We start from the raw sequence: 20522 nt of genomic DNA on the forward strand, positions 1-20522 counted from the left end.
CCTGGTCCCCCTGGTCATGGTTTCTCGCTGTCCTTCCCACCCATCCTGCTCCCACTTGTGTGTTTATGCAGACATTGACGAGTGTACAACTGAAGCTGCCTGTCCCTCGGGACTCTGCCTCAACACTGAGGGCTCCTATTCCTGTGTGGCTTGTGATTCTGGCTATGCCGTCTCCAGAGATGGCAGCATATGTGAAGGTATTCCTTTGCTAGGGACAGAGGAATGGGTGCTGGGGGCATGAGTTCCCAGGAGGTGGGGGGACATAGCCATAGCTGGGTTATTGGTGGGGCTTTGATGGGAGGGTTTCTATAGGCTCACGATCCTTCTCCAGCTCTTTACTGTTGTTCAAGGGCTCTGCTGTGCCAGATACATATGGTAGAAAGTTAGTGCAAGTATAGATCTGTGATGTTTGCACTGCTCAGACATGAAAGAGACCCAGTTGAGAGAGCCCAGTGTTCCAGCCCTGCAGCTCAACTGCCCAGCACAAACAGGAAAAACTCCCTCTCTCACGGGCTGCTGGCCCCCAAGGGCCATCATTAGGAATCATTAGGTCTTGGGCTATCATTAGAGTTAGCTCAAGGCAGATTCCTTATTTGGGGCAAGGGAAGGAAGAGGGCAGAGCTGGCAAAGCTATTTGGTTAAAGATTGTCTCGTGAACTGAGAATTTCTCTTTAGAGAGCCACAGGACTCTGCAGCCTGCACAGAGGTGGCAGATAGCCTCCTGGAGGAGTTTGCCTTTGATGTGAATCTCTGAAGTCTCCCTTGCATGGCGGCCTCCAATAGAATAAGAGAGGATGGGTTTCCCCCTCTCTTTTCCTCTGTATTGGTGTCTGAGATATCCAGTGTGAAATGATGTCACTTTCCGTCTGATTTTGGATGAGATGGAAGAACCATCTGGTTTCACAGAATCACAGAGGGCATTTGGGATTTCAGGGGACCTCTAGAGTTCATCTCATCCAACCCCCCTGCTCAAGCAGGGTCAGCTAGAGCAGGTTGTCCAGGACCTTATCCAGATGGGTTTTGAATATCCCTGAGGATGGAGACTCCACAACCTCTCTGGGCAACCAGTTGCAGTGTTCAACCACCTTCACAGTGAAGAAGTGTTTTCTTGTATTCAAGTGGAATTTCCTGTGTTTCAAGCCCAGATTTGGTCCCTTCTGTCTGCCCTCCCCCTTTTCCAAGACTGTGCATGACCCTCTTCTCAGACACCTTGTCCTGGCTGTGTCACGAGGGCTCTTTATCAGGGTTTGGTGCTGTTTGGGTCACAATGACCCGATGGCAGGATGGCATGTTCTTCCCTGCCTTAGCTGGTGGCCTTGTCTCTGGATCTGGGTTTTATATTTGAAGAATGATAAGGGTTTCATGATAGTTTTGTGATAAATAAACTAGGTTATAGTTCATCTCCAAAAGGATGCAAGAGCATCCTGCTGCTTGCACTCCTTCAGAACTGAAGAGTTGGGCACTACTCTGCCCTGAGGTGATAGGGAGCAATGATCATTTATGCCTAGAGCATGCTCAGTGCTCTGCAGAGAGAAAGAGGAGGTCCCTGCCGTGAGCGCCAGTGTCAGCGCTTTAGCTCCTTGCAGGAGAGAATGATAGAGCAGGACCTTCTCCACCAGCATGTTTTCTGCTGTCTGAACACCAGCCCTTACAGGAGAGTACCTCCTTCCTTCTGCCTTGCACATTGTTTCGGGAAAGAAGGGCAAAGCCCTTTCAGGTAGCTGTCCTGCAGAAGATGGGAGTGAGAAACATTGCTGCTTTGAGGCTGAGTATGGAGACTTGCCTTCTGCCCTTGCCCCCTGCCCACATGCGATGGGTCTGTGCAGGACACTACAATCTGCTGGCATTGCGCAGCCCTCCGTTAGAGGGAAGGCATCAGCTCTGTCCTCAGTTGTGAGCAAAACCTTCAGAGTATCAGCAGTCTCTGGCTAAGGCCTGGGGGGGAGCTGGGGTGAGAGTGTGCACGTGTGTGTAAAAGGCCTGGGCTGTCTCCTCGCACCTCGGTAACAAGGAGTCTCTGCCCTCCTCTCACTGTGATGGGGAGATTGTGAGGGCAACCTGAGCCTGCCTTGCAGGCTATCAGCTGGGTGATGTCTCTGCTGGGGGGGATCTTTGCCTGTCGTGGCTGCAGCTGGGGCCTCACTCTGTGCTGTGACTTTCTGTTTGGGTAGATGTGAACGAGTGTGAAGATCCTGCTATTCAGTGTGTGAGGGGAGAGTGCAGGAACACTCCAGGCTCCTATCAGTGCCACTGCCAGGCTGGCTTCGAGCTCATCAACGGCACCGTGTGTGAAGGTACCAGTCGCGTCTCTGTAACACTCTGAGTTCCCAACATTCAGCATCCCCCTTTTCTTTTGGCAGGGAAGATGCCAGTACCAAAGTAGGTGATGTCACCATACTGGGCACACCCCTAGAGTGGCCAAACACAAGGTCACCATGGATGGAGAAGAGCCTCTTTTCTCAATGCAGGAAAACCAAGGGGATCAGCAGCACTGGAGAGCTGCCTCTAAGGGACCAGAGGGGAAGATCCATGTGGCTTGGGTAGGGGGTGTTCCCAGAGCTGAGTGCATGGCTTTGAGTCTTCTCCCTCTGCAGATGTGAATGAGTGCCTGAACAGTGAGATCTGCAGCCCCAATGGTGAGTGTCTCAACAGTCATGGATCCTACTTCTGCATTTGTGCTTCTGGCTTCTCAAATGCGGCTGGTGGAGTCAGCTGCCAAGGTGAGCTGGCAAATGGCACGGACATACCTCAGGTCCTGCCCTTCACCTCCTTCCCTACTGCAAAAGCCAAGCTGACATTTTTTCTGCCCTTGCAGATGTAGATGAATGTGCAGACAAGTCCCGGTGCTTGCAAGGCCAGTGCCTGAACACAGAAGGCTCCTACAGGTGTCTGTGTGAGAATGGGTTTAAGCATTCCCAGGAGACTGATGACTGCGTAGGTGAGAGCTCATTCTGGGGGAGATCAGACCCCTGGGACACAGGGGGAAGGATGTAACTCTGGCCATTGCAGGTTCCCAGTGCCCAAAGTTGCTGATGGCTTCTAAGGAGGGGATAGCTCAGTAGCTTAGGGTCTCTGGCAAACTGAATCTGGATAAGGCTCTGCAGTGGGCTAGCACGGTCCTTATTTGACTGTCCTTGTCCCTTTGCACTCCTCTTTCTGAACTTCTTGGTGTTGGCCTGCAGACGTGGATGAGTGTAAAGAATATGGGGATGCCATCTGTGGCGCATGGAGGTGCCAGAACAGCCTGGGCTCCTACCACTGTATCATGGGCTGCCAGCCCGGTTTCCACTGGACCCCCCTGGGTGACTGCATTGGTGAGTACAACCCCAAGTGTCCCTGTTCTTCCTCCTGGCAGGGACAAGGTGGCTGCGGGACATCTCTGCCAGGGGTGTGGGGGGAGGAGACAGAGGAGGAAGCATGTGGCCAGTAGGGAGACAGATAATGCTGAGAGCTGTTTTCCTGGCTGAGCTGCCTGCTTATGTCTAGACTTCTCTCTTCCTGGCATCTGGAACAGACACTGCATTGTGTTGCTCTCCCTCCCGGGGAGAGTCCTGGGCAGGTTACAGCCTTTCCAGGGCTGGCGCTGGACTGCAGCCCCCAGTAAGCTGTGCTTGCTGGATCTACGCCTGTGCCAGTCACTTGGCAGGGGTGAGCGAGAGGAAATGCTGCTGGTACCACAGTGTGTTAGGCTGGAGAGGTCGGGGTTTGGAGTCCAGGCTCCAGCCCCTAGCAAAAGGGGAAGAGCAAAGGGGGTTCTGCAGTTTTTAAGGCTCCCTGTGGCTCGGGAAAGGCTGTGAGAAGGAGCTGCTGCCACCACTGGGCTCAAGGCTGTGCCAGCACCCAGAGCTGCTCCTGGCTTTGGGAGCAGCGGCTATGGGCAGGTGGCTGTCCTGGCTGCTTCAGGGAGACCTCCCTGATATAGTGGCAGGAGGAGAGCGAGGTGCAGCCAGAGGACTGTAGGCAGAAGACTCAGTCATAACTGTCCAACCCCTCTGTGCTGAGGAGATCCCTCCTTGGCTTTGTGGCATATGGAGAAGGACCCAGGTCAGCATGGTCAGGGGAAGGATGGCATCATCCTAGATCTATCTGCTTATGCCCACTCCTCTGCAATTGCCCTGCACACTTCAGATCTACCCTTGTATCTCCTGCTGATGTGAGCCTGTAGGAACCAGGCTCCATGTCCCTTTACACCTCTTCAGGGACCTCTGCTACTCTCAGCTGCCACTGCCAGCCACCTCCTGCATTTCTCTTCTATCTCCTCTTCCCACCCTGCTCTTGTCTCACTACCCATTTGGCATCTTTGCAGCTGTGGGTGTTGCTGGAAGCTGCTCTAACACTCAAACTTACAGTAAGTGAGTGAGCAGGGCAGCTAGGCCCAGTCCCTCTCACCAAGCTAATGCCTGCCCTGTTCTCCGTGCCTTGTGGTCAGAGCAGAAGTGGATGGGCTGGAGGAGTCCCTTAGAAGAGGTGGTTTTCAAGGTGATTCCTGCTCTCCCTTCTCCTGCAGACATAGATGAATGTGCCAATGAGACGCTGTGTGGGAACCATGGCTTCTGTGAGAACTCGGATGGCTCCTTCCGCTGCCTCTGTGACCGTGGCTACGAGAGCTCACCCTCCGGGCACTACTGCATCGGTGAGAGCCACTTGCTCGGGGCCGTGTTCCCCATGATGGATCAGGGAGGACAAGCCATTGGTGGATGCTTGGCCAGTGTGGGTCAGCTCCACAGCCCACATAGAACAGTCCCAGTGTGTGACTGCTCCCAGGACGTGGACAGAGACTGTGTCCAGCCATGGGGAAACCCAGATAGAGACAAGGCAGTCCCTGGGGAAAGAAGCTGTCCCATTCTGTTCCCATAACATGCCAGACCCTTAGGACTGCAGAGAAATGGGGGTCTGTAAAAGAGCAAGTGGCCTTCCTGTGAATATGGAGCCCTTTTCTGTGCAAGTTCCTTTTCTGGAAGCTGCTTGGGGACTAGAGATTCCAAAGGTGCTGGAGAGGTCTTTCAATGGATGCCTAGGGAGAACGGACAGAACTGAATATAAGGAATAACTTTTTCACCATGAAGACAGTCAAGCAGTGAAACAGATGTCCAGAGAGATCATGCAGAGAAAAACCCATCCTTTGAGTTTTTCAAGACCTGAGTAAAGCCCTGACTAACTTGGTTTGACCTCATAGCTGACCCTGCTTTGAGCAGGATGTTGAACTAGAGACTTACAGGGATCCGTTCCAACCTGAATGATCCTATGATCCTATGACTTGGAGCAGCTGGAGTTCAGGCTCCTGGCATACCCTAGGAAAAGAGCAAGGTGTACTTGCCAGTCTTATGTCTAGGCACAGTGTTCACAGAGCTCCCAGCTCTTCCACAGTGGGGTCCATCTCTTTATTGGTGGGTGACCTGATGCTGCAGACCATGCAGAGACTGTCCACACTGAGACAGGGTTCCCCTGCATGTGCATGGAGCAGCCATGCTCTCCCACTCTTGTTCCATGAGCAGACACCCGTCACTGTCCCTTGTTTTGCAGATGTGAATGAGTGTGAGCTGATGGTTGCTGTGTGCGGGACTGCACTCTGCGAGAACGTGGAGGGATCATTCCTCTGCCTGTGCCCCAGTGACCATGAGGAATACAACACAGAGGCTGGGGAGTGCCAGCCACGAGCAGCCATGGGTGAAATGCAGCTAGGGCAGGAGCATGGCAGCCCTAGCTGGAGTGAAATACAGCTGGAGAGGTCACAGGGAGCTGCCAGGGCTGCACAAGGCCACTCAGGCATGGGTGAGCTTTCTTCTGGGAAGAGCTGAGAAGCCAAGGAGGTGGGGATCTGGGAAGGCCACATTGCCAGTGATGGGTCTGCTCTGAGACCTCCTGAATGTGGGATGCTGCAGTGGGGTACTGAGGACCCCATCCCATCCCTGCTCTGCTGTGTCCTAGAGGGCCCCGAGAGACGCACAGCCCATCTCCCTGGCAGCATGGAACGCAAGCAGTGTTACTACCACATCAGTGATGTTAGCCTGTGTGATAGTGTCCTGGCCAAGAACATCACCAAAGAAGAGTGCTGCTGCACTGTGGGGGCAGCCTGGGGTGACAACTGTGAGACCTACCCCTGCCCCATCTTGGGCACAGGTAGGACTGTGGCCTCACACTTCCTTTCCAAGCCCAGGCAGGGCCAGTGCTCTGCCCACCAGTTCCCAGTTTGGTTGCACTAATGAGCTGTTTGCTTTTTTCCCATCTCCCCTTGGCATCTGCCTCCTGGCCAGTGGAGTATGAAGAGATCTGCCCTCTTGGGAAGGGTTATGTTCCCCAGGAAGACTTGCTCTTAGGAGAAGTCTCTTTCACAGGTACAGCACTATTTTCTCCTCTTTCTTCCAGGGGAGAAAGTGATGGGAGTGGGGAAAGCCCTGCAAGGAGATGAATTCACAGAACTATCATCTCCTCAGGGTGGTGGTTGGGAATGCTGACGTCCTGCTCAAAGAAATGTCTGCTTTCCTCCATCCAGAGAAATCACAGATTGTCAGTATCGCTGTGAATCTAGTGCCCCTTCTGCCAGTTCTGCCTCACTGCTGGCAGTGATTTTTCTTGGTAGAACTCTCCCATGCACATTTCAAATAAGGGATGGGGTCTGGTAAGGCATACAGCCCTTACAGTTGCTGATCTGAATCCTCCAGTGGGTGGCTGGCTCCGAGACACTTTACCTCCAGGAGTTTCTGTTCTTGACCTTCCAGAAATACGTTTGCATTTCATGTTTGTGGTATTATCTTGCCCAAAGAGATCCCCTGTCATCTGTCTTCATGCTCTGCCTGTGGGTGCTTCCTCATCTACTTGCAGGCATAAGGCAGGTGGAAGAGGAGGAGGGCTCACCGGTGGTCCAGGCTAAGAGGGTGTGCTGGCCTTCTGCAGGCAGAGTCCAACATACCCTGCTTCCATGGCTCTGGTCCTTGAGACTCTCTCTCTCCCTCCCTCTCCTTGTCAGATATGGATGAGTGTGAGACATTCGGCTCTGAATTCTGCCGCAATGGACGGTGTTTGAACACGGTGCCGGGCTACAAGTGCTTCTGCCATACAGGCTACATCTATGACTCTAGCAGGCTCGAATGTGTTGGTAAGACGGCCCCAAAGAGCAGAAGGGGCCCACGCTGTGGGAGGAGGGTCAGCAGCGCTGCTGCATTCTGTTGTCCCTGCTGTCTGTGTTATAGGGCCAGGTCTGGCCAACAGCTTCCTGGGACCTTCCTAGGGGAATGGGGGAAGAAGTGGCAGAGACCCCCAGGGCAGGGCTAAGCCCCTTTTGCCCATGCTTGCCAGCCTGAAAAGTTGCTCTGTCCTTGTGCATCGGCAGATCAGGACGAGTGTCAGAATGAAGTGTACTGCATCAACGGTGAGTGTCTGAACACAGCCGGCTCCTACCACTGCTTCTGCAGCCTCCCCCTTGTGCTGGATGCAACCGGCAATCGCTGCGTGAACCTCTCCAGCAGGGCAGGTGAGACCGAGCCCCTGGTATCAATCTACCCTTACCCCAAACCTCTTGCCTCGCAGCTGAGCACCTGCAGAGACGTGCCCAACGCTATGGTCTGCCGAGGAGGGAGCAGGGGTCAGGCTGAAGGGTGTGAGCACCAGGCCCGCTCTGGAGCCCAGGACAGGATTTGGGGCACATGTCCGTCTCTCCCCAAAGGTGGGAGATTGCGTCTTCCTTGTACCTTCCAGCATCCTTTGCTTGTGTCACCCAGATGCCCCGGATGAGTATGAAATCCACTTGGATGTCTGCTGGCAGACTGTCTCCGACTACATCTGCCAAGACCTGCTGCACGGGGAGCAGACAACGTACACAGAGTGCTGCTGTCGGCTCGGAGAAGCCTGGGGTCAGAACTGTGCGCTCTGCCCGCACAGGTCCTCCGGTGAGCACGTGCAGGCATGGGGCAATCAGCCCCACGGCAGAGGTGGAGACAGGCTAGGCTGCGGCTGGTTGTGCCACCCATGGCTGGCCATGTATGGCCGCAGCTATGGCTCCTCTCGTTTCCCTCGTCGCCGAAGCCGTCCCAGGGACTGAGCGAGCTCCCCTGCCTCTGCGTGGGCTGAGGTGCAGCAGTGGGGTGGGATATAGCTGAGAACAGTTCTGAAATGAGGTCAGGGTGTTTGAGAGGGGACTGGCTCTGTGCTCCATACTGCTCCGCTCCAGGCCTCACAAAGCCCAGTCCTGCTCAGCTTAGAAGTGCGGCAGCGCCTGGGAGGTGAGCACGATGAGGGTATGGGTTCACCGTTCAAGGATTCCTTGGCCCCAGACAGGAGCTGGTCTCCTCAGAGATGGAGTCCCCATCAACAAGCTACAGAGATGCAGCTTTGGAGCCATTTCCTACTGAACGTAGGCCTGGCTTCGCTGGCCCGGTGTAGACGTGCCCTTGCCAGCTGTAGGAGACCTGCCTCTCCTGAGCTAGGCTATGCTGACCTTTTTTCTCTCATGTTTTGTAGCTGATTTTTCTTTCTTGTGTAACGGGGCCAGCGAAGACGGTGAGAGAGAGGCTGATCTCCGAGAAAGGCCTAGGTATGAGTATGGACCGAGCTTGGAAGATTCCCACTATGGCCTTACCAGTCCAGATGTGGGACCCTATTACAATTACCTGGAGTCTGAGTATGGAAACCCCGATGCTGGTTCCCCTCGGAGAGAACCCAGCAACGAGTTTCATGGCAGCCCTCTTCACCATGGCCCAGTGCAGCCCCTGCCCCGCTACCTGCCCAGCCAAACTGGTGAGTACTGGGAGACACAGACAGGTGCCTTCCAACCTAATGCATGTCTGTGGAATTGCCTGGCAGGTCCCACCCCAGCCAGGTGCTTCAGGTTTGGAGCAAGCTCTCTCTCCCTGCTGCACTTCCAGCTGCTCTGAGTTTGCTCTAGCCTCACCAGCACCATCCCACCACCTGCCTGACATCCCCTCTGTGGGCTGGAGGAAGGTTACCCTGCTCTGACACCACCTTGATACCTTACAGGCCGCTATGAGGGCTTCGAGGGGCTGCAGGCTGAAGAGTGTGGGATTCTCAATGGCTGCGAGAATGGACGCTGCGTGCGCGTCAGGGAGGGCTACACCTGTGACTGCTTTGATGGCTTCCAACTGGACATGACCCGCATGGCCTGCGTGGGTGAGTGGCTGCAGGAGCAGAGAGCGTATCAGCCCCCGAGGGGGTGCAGGGCCTTCCGGGCTCCCTTGTCCCTTGAGCTGGGGCTCTGCAAAGCCTTGGCATCCCTTAGCTGCTGCCGCTCTCTGCTGGTGTTAGCTGGGATAGTTGTCAGAGGATCCAGAAAAAGTATTCCCCACTTTTGCTGGTGCTTCCTTCCCTTAGAGCTGGAAGGAACCTCCTAGAATTTCAGCCTATCTCTTTCTTGCTGACAACTAAATCAGTGCGTCTTAGTGCATTAGAGAGCATAGGGAGCAGCTGATCATGCCCTTCTTCATGTAATTTTCTCGTACGTGATCAGCCACTGTTACTATATCCCTGCTTACTCTTCTCTATATTCACCAGTACTTTGCACCCTGCCCCGTGAGCCATGGTCTCTGGAGTTTCCTTATTCATCTCCTCTACATCCCTGCATTGTGTCTCCAACCTTCTCACGGTGCAGCTCCTCTGGCCAGCCAAGGCCCTGGGCGCTCAGCAGAGCGGACAAAGACCCTCTGAGTCCTTAGTCGTGGCACTCGCCGCGGCTCCCAACCTACCTCTGTTGTGTGGGCCGGTCCTGCAAGTTATTCATGCAAATCCTGTGGCCTCTACTTCCCCAAATGCTGCTGGGCACAGCAGCAGCCTAATTATTCCCCATTCTGCGTGTGCACTCTTGTTTCCCTTTCTGCAGCGCTTTGCACTTGTCTGTAGTGAATTTTGTCTGGTTGATTTTTTTTTGGGGGGGGGAGGGGGACTGTTTCTGTGCTTTGTCAAAGTAAGTCTGAACTCCAGGCCTCCTCTCCAGAGTATTTACAATTTGAGACCATGCACACATTTTATAAGCATGCAGACTCTTCCTTTGGCCATGTTAATGGCAATATTGAATGGAATAGGGGTCAGGACAGACCCCTGCAGACTTTACTTTAAATGACCTTTATTTCATATATATGTTCATATATATGAATAGCCAACTCCTGCTATTTATCTTTTGAGTGCAGCTTTGCAAGCCTTTATGCAATTGCAGTAATTTCATCTAGACCATATTTTCTTAGTCTGCTTGAGAGCGTCATGTGAGAGTGTGTTGAAATCCTTGATATGGCCAAGAAATATCACACCCACTTTTTCTCCCTTATCTGAGAGGCCAGATACCAGGTCAGTGAAGGGAGCCAGATTGGTTTAACATAATCAGGCCTTAACAGATCCACACTGGCTGCTTAATGACCCCAATATCCTTTGGAGGGAGGGGAGTTATGACCTAATCACTTAGTGATTAGGTGTTGAAGTGAGTAAGGGTGAGTGGTCTGTAGTTCTGGATTCTTCCTTCTCTGTCTTTGAAGACAGATATCCTGGTTACCTTTCCTCAGGTCTCTGGGACCTCCTCTATCCTCCATCTCACAGGGAACCACTAACTTTTCAGGGACGGTTGGAGCATCAAGTGTTTGAAGATGAGTTTCAGCAGGCCTTTGATGATATAAATGCAAATATTTTACCTAATTAGTTCTTGAACCTGCCCATCACAATGTTGCCTTTCCCTCCCACAGTCTGGCCTGTGCTCCTGTACCCTCCTTGAAACGTGGTCCACACTGTGTCTGGTCACAGTGAGCATTTTATGGCTGGAATAACATTTTGGCTGGAACAAAGCCTGTGTTAGCTCTGCTAGCTGGCTCAGCGTCGTCTGGCTTTTGTTTCCGCCTCCGATAAGGAGCAGACCTACATTTTTCCATTGTTGCCTGCTAATGTATTTATAGAGCCCCTTTTTTTGTTGCCTTTTGTGTCCTCTCCTAACTAGCAGTGGTCTTGCACTGAAGCTATTCTCAGTCTTTTCCCTTCAGTTCCTCTGCAGTGGTGCTTAATCACACCCAGCTGTGTTTTTACCTTGCTGACTTCCGGACTTTGAAGTATTCCTGATGCTGCTGTGTCTCTCCTCCTTGCCCTTGTCCCTTGGTACGGGCTGGCTGCTCCCGACCCCGCTGTCCCCATGCACAGCTCTGAAAGCCACTGCCCTGTCGGAGCGAGCAGGCTCACTAGCTTGGTGCTGAACACTGCTAACAGCTCTACTGCTTCTGGCTTTCAGATGCTTTTGCTCCAGAATAGCCTTGTTCTATTCCTCCTCCTGATACGGTGGTCCATCGCTTACCCAGCCATGACATCTTGCCTGCTCTTTCCCCTTCTTATACCTTTCCTGAAGACACCAGCAAGGCTGCCTCCTACCACTTCCCAGCCTGCAGAGGCCCTCTGGACAGCACTTCCTAGACAGCCCTGCTGTGCTGAGGACCACTCTCCAATTTGCTCCCTAGCGTCTTTTCCTGCTTGGGCTTCTAAGCAAGCCTGTCCCATCTGTGCTGGATTCTAGTCCTGAGGTTTATCCCAAGTCTCCAGTGCCAGTTCAGCCGTTGCTTTGGTTGCATACTAAGACTGCCTTGTTCCCCAGTCTTGATATCTCACATTTCCCCTTTTTTTAATTCTTGTCCCTCCTGTGGCTACTGTAATTCCTCATACCACATCTCCCAGTTAGGTTTCAAACCTTTCTCCCTCGTCCTGTGCTTCCCTTTCTTTGGCAGGTGGCCCCATCTGTGCAGAGCCCCAGCCAACGCTAAGGTAACCTAAGGCCTCGTGGGTATGCAGAGCTGATGTCCGTCTCTGCTCGATCTTTTGCTCTCATTTGGGTGGACTGATCCATCAGCTCTTCCTTCACGCTCCCTCTCTGGATCTTGGAGTCACTGCCAGTCTGTTCTGGATGAGGCTAAAGTTTGCGGTCAGAGGGCTCAGCCCTGCCTCGCCAGATGAGACTTTGGGGTCTGAGCAGGCATTTGAAGGTCCTAGTTGCAAACAAGGGCCCTGAGACAGACAGGGATGATCTGCCCAGCTGGTGGCCTTTCCACAAGTTGAGGTCGTTCAGGCAGTGTGTCCTGGAAAGCTGCCTTTAGCAGAGCTAATCTTCTGCAGCCGGTGTGGCTGCACGTGGGGCTCCCCTCCGTGAACAGCTGGCCCGCAGCAGACCGGCTGGATGAGCACTTTGGCACAGTTTGCAGGTTAATAAAACAACCCCTTGTTTGCACAGCGCAAGGTTCCTTTGTGTTCTGGTCCTGGAGGTGATAATCAGCCTCTCAGGGTCACCATCATCTGCCTCCTCTGGCCTTGTCAGATCAGAAAAGGGCATTTTCCAAGGCTGAAGTTGGCCTTTCTCCCAGATCTTATGCTGTAGCACAACTTGTTAGCAGAGCAGAGGGAGCTGCTGTGTTCCTCTGGGTGGTCTCACCAGCTACGTCATGCTGGGGGGCACCTTATCTGGTGTGGACTGCTGGGGGTGGAGGGAGGCTCTGTCTTATGTTGGGGGTGCCAAATGCCAGGGATGTCACACTTGGCAGAGTCTGTGGGAATGCCAAACAGAGAAATGGGCAAGTGTGGGGAGTGGGAGAGGCTGCAGTCCAGGGTGCGGGAGGCTGGGGGTGGCATCATGGCAGCCTTGGGGGTGCTGGGAGAGCATGGGGAAGCTGGGGGGGAAACTCGGGGGGGGGGAGGGCTATGGGACTGGCAGGAGCACAAGGAAATGCTGGATCTGGGGCTGGGACTCTCGCGGCGGGGGGTGACCGGGGCATCCTTGTGCAACCAGCTCCCATCCCCTCTCCTTGCAGACATTAACGAGTGCGAGGAGGTGAGCGGCCCTGAGCCCCTGTGCCGGGGTGGCACGTGCGAGAACACGGAGGGCTCCTACCGCTGCCGCTGCTTGCCAGGCTACATGGCCCTGGCCCAGCCCCACCACTGTGTGCCCCAGACAGCCCAGAGCCCGGCGGCAGCATAGCTCTAGGAGAGCTGCAGGTGAGGGTGCTCCCTTCCGGCACTCTGCTCTCGTACCTGGGACCCGGCAGCACGGAGAAGGGCCCCTGGGGCTCTGGTTGCTGCCAGGCCCGTCACTCTTGCCCCTCCAAAGCACACAGCTTCCCCGACACCTCTCTCCCGGTGGTGCCTGCGTGCGTACAGGCCAGGGCTGAGCTCCAGGCCCCTGCAGCCCCCGTCCTTCCTGGCCTGCTCACCGCCAGCTCCCGCTTCTGCCGCAGCGGAGCCCTCCCCAAGCTTGGGCCGCGGTCTCTGAGCACCCCTCGCGCTGCATCCCGCCACAGTGGGTTGCAGAGCGCCTGCCCCTGCCACGCAGACCCTCGTCTCCTTCCCTCACTGCGCGGAGAAACGGTTCACCCCCCTCCCCAAGTGAGCACCACTGCTGCACTGACCCAGCACAAGCCTCACCCCACCGCCAGTGCTCACCCCCTCGCTCCCCATGAAGCACCCTGCCCCAGGCCAGAGCATGGTGGGGGTCAACCCCCAGCTTTCTGAAGCTGCTGCTTGAGACATGGTCTGGAGGCCTGCCGGTCCCCCACAGCCCCCTCTCCCTGCAGCCATCCCAGGCACAGCCTTACCCCTGCACTTTGCCTTTGTGCCTTGTGCTGTCTGAGCGGGTGGGAAGGAGGGCAGCTCCAGTTTAGTTTCTGTAAAGTTGTTGGTGACTTTTTTTTTTAAGCAAGTCTGCTGAGAACTTCTGTCATGTTGTTAAATAAAACATTTATTTTGGGCCCTGTGGCTCAAGACACTGGGGCTGGTCAGAACCATGTTTGCCCTCTTTCTGCCAAGGGGAAATGCCTTAGCCGTGGTACAAGAACCATGTCCTCTCAGGAGGGCCAGTCTGGCAGGGCTCGTTCATCACTCTAAGCTGATTCCTACCCCTCTCATGCTGACATCTCCTCTTGCTTCTGGATGAGAGGAGAGTGCCTTGCCAGGCTAAATACTTGATTATCTCCTCCAGGCCAGTGCCAGCTGCAGGAGCCAACTCCAGCCCATGCAGGCCTACAGCACATGTGCCTGCCCCCTCCCCCCCCCACACCCTGTCTCATTCACATACAAGGATGCTGTAGTTTAAGCATGAGGGTCTCCCCGTTCCCCCAGTTGGCAGGACCAGAGGTACACAGGTCACCCACACCAAGGCCAAGATGCTCCAGGGAAAGCTCTGTGCCTTGCCCTGAGACATAAGAGCAGCCTGACCCCCAACTTGAAGACATATGGTCTCCTCTTCCCCTCCATTCACAGAAGACAACTCAGGCAGTTTTTGTTTAGCCTTTATTAAAAGGAAAGCTATAAAAATAGGTTATGGAGCCCCCAGCAGCTCCAAGTTAGCAGGTAGTGCAAACCATTTGTTAGAGAAAGAATCATCCCTGCAGAGACAGTGAATGCCATTTGGCTTTACATCCACCAAAAGAAAGTTTTCCCAGCTGCAGATCTGCTGGCTCCAGCAGGGCCCAGAACAGACTACATTGCCAGCTCAGGGAAAGCCTCCTCTTCTTCCCTCTCCTTTAGCCATATGGATGACAGATGAGTGTCCCAAAAGCACCCTGGTCACAACAGAGCAGGAGAAATGGAGGAGGATGGATGCAGCCAGCATTCTACAAGAGGCACTGAAGGATTACCAGGTAGCAGCTCAGATACTAGGCAGTTTCATTGCAGAGAGAAATTCCTTTTCTGAAGGGAGAGCGAGCTCTGTTTCAAGCAAATAAAGCACCTCCACAGAGCACTTGGAGGCAATGCCCTAATGTTCTGTCACACCTGCCAACAGCAGCAGATGGCTCCCCCTGCGTTGTCAGAATACCCCAGAGGGCTCTAACAGGGTTAAGAGCCCTCTGCCCACTGCTGACCTTGCAGGAACACAGTAGGGGCTGCTCAGAGGCTGTAGATCTCTCAAGGATGCAGTAAGAAATGCTTATTACATAAAAGAATTTGGTCTGTGTCGTCTTCTCTGTTTCTCCCCAAGCCCTGCTAACCACAGGGTTCCTCAGCTGGTGATCTGCACTGGTATCTTCCAACAGAACAACATCTGGTCCTGGTCATCTACTAGCTCCCACTTCACAATCAGCTTAATCTGGAACAGAGAGAAAAGAGAACAGGGAAGTGAATGTGTTCAGAAAGGAAAGGGCACAGGGTGAGTTCACTTAGTTTATGGAACAAGAAAGAGGCCCTAGGAGCTCTGTGTGGAAAGGACAGAGCAGAACCAGGCCTTGCCCCAGATGCAGTAGGCGGGTCATGCTCAGGCAGCAGTTCCTGGAGTATCTTACACAAATGGAGGGTTCTGCATGCAACACAGGAGACTTGCATGCTCTGCACTGGGATCCTCACTCTCTAGATAAGTGGGGAGGGGAAGAAACCTGCAGCCTGCCAGCCGAACTGCATCCTGAAGCTGCACACCCCCAAAGCTGAGTGTTTAGTTAGAAGTAACAGGCTCTGCAGAGAGGCAGCACACAAGCAGCGTACAGAAGGACAGATGCCTGGGCAGCTGGAGCAAATTCACAGCAGCTGGACCAGGCTGCTTCTGCTGGGTCTGTCCCAAAACAGGAACTAGAGATGGGGAGCTATACTCAAGCAGAAGTGACTCCAGAAAGTCTGGGGGTTCTTCTAGCCTCCTCCCCACTGCCACAGGATAAGGGCTCCTTCCTTAGAGGCAGGCTGTGGGACTGCCCCAGGAAGGGTGGTAGCTCAGAGGAATTGATCAGCCTGCTGCTTACTTACACTAGGGTACTCGCTCTTCACAGGGAGTTTATTCAGGTAGCTGTAGGAATGGCCCTTCTGAATGGGGCACTGGATCCCAGACTTGCATCCATCAGGCTCAGGAATGGGAAAGGGTATGTCCACATGCAGCATCTCCCCATACACCTTTGCTTTGCTGCCCTGGCTCTCAATCTCTGCAGAATATGGAGAAGCATGAGTAACACCAGAGCAGGGAACCCATTTCTAGTTATCATACCCCAAGATATTCCCCCCCACCCCCCCCCCGGCTTGCCTGGGGATTGCACGGAACACAAGCAACGCTCTTCCTCCTTCAGCTACGTCTTCCCACCCAAAGCCCCTTCCCCGATCCTCCCCAAACGCTTAGACTCAGGCACAAAAGGCACCACCGCCTCTCTGCCGGCCCCGGCCCGCCTCAGAGCGCGGCACGAGCAGTTCCACCCCGAGCGCCGAGGCGGGAGGCTCGTACTGCTGGAGAAGGTGACGTTGATGCTGTAGGCCGTGCCCTTGTGGAGCTGGCAGGGCTGCGTGGGGCACGGGCTCACGTTCACTTCTTGGATGCTGCCGTCCTTGGAACCTGCGCGGAAGAGCAAAGACCCCTCGCGTCAAGGGGGCGGCAGCCGCCGGCCCAGCGGGGCCCCCCCGGCCCCACAGGCCCCTCTCGGAGGGGAGGCAGCCGCCGACCTGCCTCTGCCTCTGCCCCTGCCCCAGCAGGCCGCACGCCCCCCCCCCCCCGCCCGAGGCGGGCCGGCGGCGGCCAGGGCCGAGCCCCCAGCGCCGCGCCGCGGCCCTCACCGCAGTCCAGGAAGCGGAGGGGCTCGGCCAGGGCGGCGGCGGCGAGCGCCAGGAGCAGCGCGAGCGCCGGCGGCACCATGGCGGCGGCGACGGTCACTGGCGGCGGCAGCGGCGGCGGCTCCGCGGCGTCACATGAGCGCGCGGCCGCGCCCGCCCCGCCCGGGGGCGGGGCCGAGCCGGGGGCGGGGCCTGGCCGGCCCGGGTGGCAGAGCTAGGGGGCGGGGCCCGGTGGGACGGGGGCGGGGCCGATCTGGGGGCGGAGCCTGGCGGGCTCGGATGCCGAGCTAAGGGGCGGGGCCTGGCGGGCCGGGGGCGGGGCCGACCTGGGGGGCGGGGCCTGGCGGGCCCGGGGGCGGGGCTCCGCCGGTAGGGGCCGCCCGGCTGCGGCGCCCCTCACCGCCGCTCCAGCCCCGCCCGGCCGGGGAAAGGCGGCGCGGCAGGAGCCCGCGTGCTGGCGCCGCGGGAGGGTTGCGCACCGCCGGTCGTTGGCGGTTCCAGGCGCTTAGGTTGCAAACAGCAGTTCGGCGCGGGGTAACGTGCTTCAGACAGAATTCCTGCTGGCGGGAGCAGCGATGGGCTGCGGAAATCGAGACGTGGGAGCGCTTGTGCAGGGGACGGGACAGCTCCCGAAGGCAGGTCGGACCCGCGGACCCCAGAGCTCTGCGGCTCTAGAGGACTGCATTTTGGGGATCCACTGCCAACAGCAGCGTGGATCTGGATACATCCTGCTCTCCATCGCGTGGGGTGGGAGGATCAGGCCATGAAGCCAGGCAGGGGAAGAGCCCTTTCTCCATCCCATAAAACCCCCCATGGAAGGCGCAGCCAGCATAGCAAGTGGGCGCACAGCATGGGAAAGGGAGGCACCTGGCAAGCACCAGAGGCAGGGCAGGCGGAGGCAGGAGCAAGGCTGCGCTCCGGGAAAGGGGAAGGCAGGCCAGCCGATCTCCTGCGGCCTGCCTTGCCGTTGCCAAAGGAATTGCTGCGGTGTAAGGTCTGCACTGAAAGTACAGTGCCTGTACAAAAAAGCTCTATTAGAGAGTTACTACTGAAAATCTTTGCTCCTGGGTTATCCTGAAGAACTCAGTACTAGAAGGGAGGGAAGCAGCAGATGGAGAACATATTCACAGACAGCAAATGCCATGGACTGGGAAGAGCTCTTGAAGTTCCTCCAGCAAGGAGGGGAAACCAAAGAGAAACTAGCTTAGTAAGCTGGCCTGTAGCCTCATTTATCAGCTATTCTGTATCTGATATTCTGCATGTTGAAAGCTGTCTCTAACCTGAGTGCCAAGAATTACTTCTGCTAAGCAATTGTTGCGGTTGTTGCATTTCATGGACTGCATACAAGTTAGTCCCATTTCTCCAAGTTGTGACGGAGACTCACAGCTTTGTGCTATCGACACTGAAACAAAACAGAGAACATTCAGGACACTTAGGAAAATGTTTGATCCAAGCTAAAGTTTAAAGCTCTTCACCAGTTTCATGTACTAGCAAGCATTGGCTTGACAGGGTCATGTCAGGAACATAGCAGAGATAAAGGCACGTGAGCGCTGATGTGGTAGGAATGTGGCATGAACCAGCGCTGACGCAGCCTTCCCCTTTTCAGACCTCTGTCCCACTAAGGTGTCTGCCTACTCAGCTCCATCTACACAGCCAAGTGACTCAGAGGTAAAGCCCCCCACGCTTTGCACAGTTTTCCCATAAAATGTAGCAGATCAGAAATGCCCAAAGCTTCAGTGAAACAGAGACTCATTCTAGAAGATATTTCCATGGAGCAGTTAGCCCTTCAGGAGAAGGGCAGCCCCTCCTTCACAAAGCAGAGTAGGACTTTACATATATCTATATATATAATGTTAATAGACATTCAGCTTACAGAGGACTCCTCCAAGCAGACCAGAACACCTACAGCAGCCCTATCCAAAACACCAAAGGGCCCCACTGGAGCTAATCTGCATATTAAACCCACAGAGTATACTTCATATACTTCAAACATCTCTTCTTCATGCATGAGAACTGACATCCTTTGAAAGGCCTTCCTTCAGTCCTTACAGACGGTCAGGAAAGCTGCTTATTTGGCTGTTGGGAGCAAAGTCCAGTCAGTTCAGACATGTTTGTGTCCCCCCAGAACTGGATTAATAAAAAGCCCAATAAGCACAAATTAATACAAATACAGACAAAGCCTTTATGCAAGAAAGAAGTAGCCTCTGCCCAAGATTTTTAGCCTGTATCACATGTTAGCACCATCCCAGTTTTGTGGTACGGCACTAAAGCTTAAATTCCCCAGGGCAGCATAAGCATCATATGTCTAACAGATCTGCCGTCAGGAGTATTGCCCTTTAAACCTTGATACAAGGGCTTCCAGGTCACCTCAGATCTTCTCACTACAACATACTTCAGAAAGATTCAATTCACCATTAGGCTGGTATCATTTTGTAGACAGACAGGCAGGCAGAACTCCTCCTACATTACCGACATCACGGGGAGCTTATGATAAGGTGCAGAAATATCAGAAGCAGCAGTTAAGAAAGCTACCGGATAAATTCACTCCAGCAAGAAGACTGATACTGAAGTTCTTCATTTCCATAATCCAGCCAACTCTATTACATGAGGCAAAAGTCTAAGGTTCCACTTTATGAGCTAGTTAAACCCAGCGAATCTAAATCCCGCTAAGAGCCTTGTGTTTGCAGCTCAGTAAACAGATAAATCTGCAGGCACTCCAGCAGCACTGAATACAGAAGTCGTGTTCTCACTAAAACCCACATCCAGGGACTAATCGGTTTCTACTGCTATTTCAGCCAGAACACTACTCCTTTTGCTGCAGGCCATCAGAATTCACATCTAAACAGGTCACAAACCACCCTTTACCCTCAACTCTGTGCCAGGGATTATCACCTGTTTCTGTATCACTGAAGTAAGCTCAGTTTTTCACTGCTACGGGTACAAGATGCTTTAAACATGCACAAAGCAAGAAGAGATCAAAGTATCTTCCGAATTTTCAACACAGAGACAAATTTCTTCAATATGGTGAGCTGAAACAGAGCTAAAGAAACTCCCCAAGCATAAAGCCCACAGACCAAACCCAGAAGTCAAATTACATGACGCTATCAGGAACCACAAGACCACAAAGTCACAGTTTGGGAAGGAAGAAAACAGACTAACTCCAGCGAGAGAAAAGCGCCACCACACTACAGGGCCAGCAGAAGGAAAAAACGGCCATTAATAACAGAGGAACAAAGAAATAGCTTTTCTCCTTAGCTACACCCACCTCTACCAGCCACTCCGAAAATTTCCCCCCAGCACCTGAGTGACTCATCAGAGTGGTGAATTATTAATTACACTAAATTAGTTCTAAGTGAGGCTAGCTGTCCTCTTTCTCATTCTCAGTCTGCAGTAACTATCTGAGCAACATCCGGGAATGCCTCAAAGGCACTTCATCACATTTCTGGTACATAACCCTATTAAAACTGAAAGTAATTAGAAAGTCTTTATTCGGGGGGCTATATCAACCCCCCAACACTTGTTTCCAGTAAATGCAGTCACCACACAGGAGCTGCAGCACTGGTGATGACTCTAACGTGCTCTGGAGGAGAGAGAATGAAGGTCTGTGATACGGAAGGTGGGCACGATTCTTCCCCCTCTTCTCCCAGGATTCTTGATTCACTCCTCCAAAGGTATTTGCTTTTGGCACACCACTTAGATAATAACTTAAGAATCCCCCCAGACATGTTCTTAATATATCAAGTATTCCAACGTGCCTGGTTTGAGGATTCATCGAGTGTTGCAGGTAAGTGGATTAACAGCAGCTCCTCTGGGACCCTGCCTGTGATACTTTAATAGTTTCACTATAACGCTGTTATAACCCACAAACAAGAGCAAGTAAACTGCCAAGGGCAGTCTGTATTTACCTCTTCAAGGTGGCATAAATAAAGCAAACACACACGGCTGTATTTCTTCTACTGCCTCCTTCTCCGCCTGGCAGCCATGTTCACCACTGAACTGTGGCAATGAGCCTTTTAGGAGTTATATATGTAAGATGAAACTATGTG

The 20522-nt window shown here is 54.0% G+C and overlaps 2 protein-coding genes across 2 annotated transcripts in view; one reads left to right on the forward strand and one right to left on the reverse strand.

Moving 5' to 3' along the window:
* The window catches only part of LTBP2 (latent transforming growth factor beta binding protein 2), a 79924-nt gene extending 66185 nt beyond the window's left edge, over window positions 1-13739 (forward strand). Inside the window, exons 21-35 of the mRNA XM_062577424.1 lie at window positions 72-197; window positions 2172-2294; window positions 2595-2720; window positions 2816-2938; window positions 3183-3314; window positions 4508-4633; window positions 5524-5772; window positions 5929-6120; window positions 6255-6335; window positions 6968-7096; window positions 7331-7471; window positions 7719-7886; window positions 8458-8733; window positions 8974-9123; window positions 12774-13739. Of these exons, the coding sequence (XP_062433408.1) occupies window positions 72-197; window positions 2172-2294; window positions 2595-2720; window positions 2816-2938; window positions 3183-3314; window positions 4508-4633; window positions 5524-5772; window positions 5929-6120; window positions 6255-6335; window positions 6968-7096; window positions 7331-7471; window positions 7719-7886; window positions 8458-8733; window positions 8974-9123; window positions 12774-12940 (2309 nt within the window). The 3' untranslated portion in view covers window positions 12941-13739. The remainder of the gene's footprint in view (window positions 1-71; window positions 198-2171; window positions 2295-2594; window positions 2721-2815; window positions 2939-3182; window positions 3315-4507; window positions 4634-5523; window positions 5773-5928; window positions 6121-6254; window positions 6336-6967; window positions 7097-7330; window positions 7472-7718; window positions 7887-8457; window positions 8734-8973; window positions 9124-12773) is intronic.
* Window positions 13740-14233: 494 nt separating this feature from the next.
* On the reverse strand, window positions 14234-16606 carry NPC2 (NPC intracellular cholesterol transporter 2). The gene is made up of 4 exons (XM_062577426.1): window positions 16480-16606; window positions 16154-16261; window positions 15688-15860; window positions 14234-15043 (listed from the first exon to the last, which is right to left on the reverse strand). Exons 1-4 carry the CDS (start codon window positions 16556-16558, stop codon window positions 14957-14959), a joined length of 447 nt encoding a protein of 148 aa, XP_062433410.1. The 5' UTR covers window positions 16559-16606; the 3' UTR covers window positions 14234-14956.
* Window positions 16607-20522: the final 3916 nt, after the last annotated feature.

This window comes from Rhea pennata, chromosome 5, assembly GCF_028389875.1.
Source record: "Rhea pennata isolate bPtePen1 chromosome 5, bPtePen1.pri, whole genome shotgun sequence".
NCBI lineage: Eukaryota > Metazoa > Chordata > Aves > Rheiformes > Rheidae > Rhea > Rhea pennata.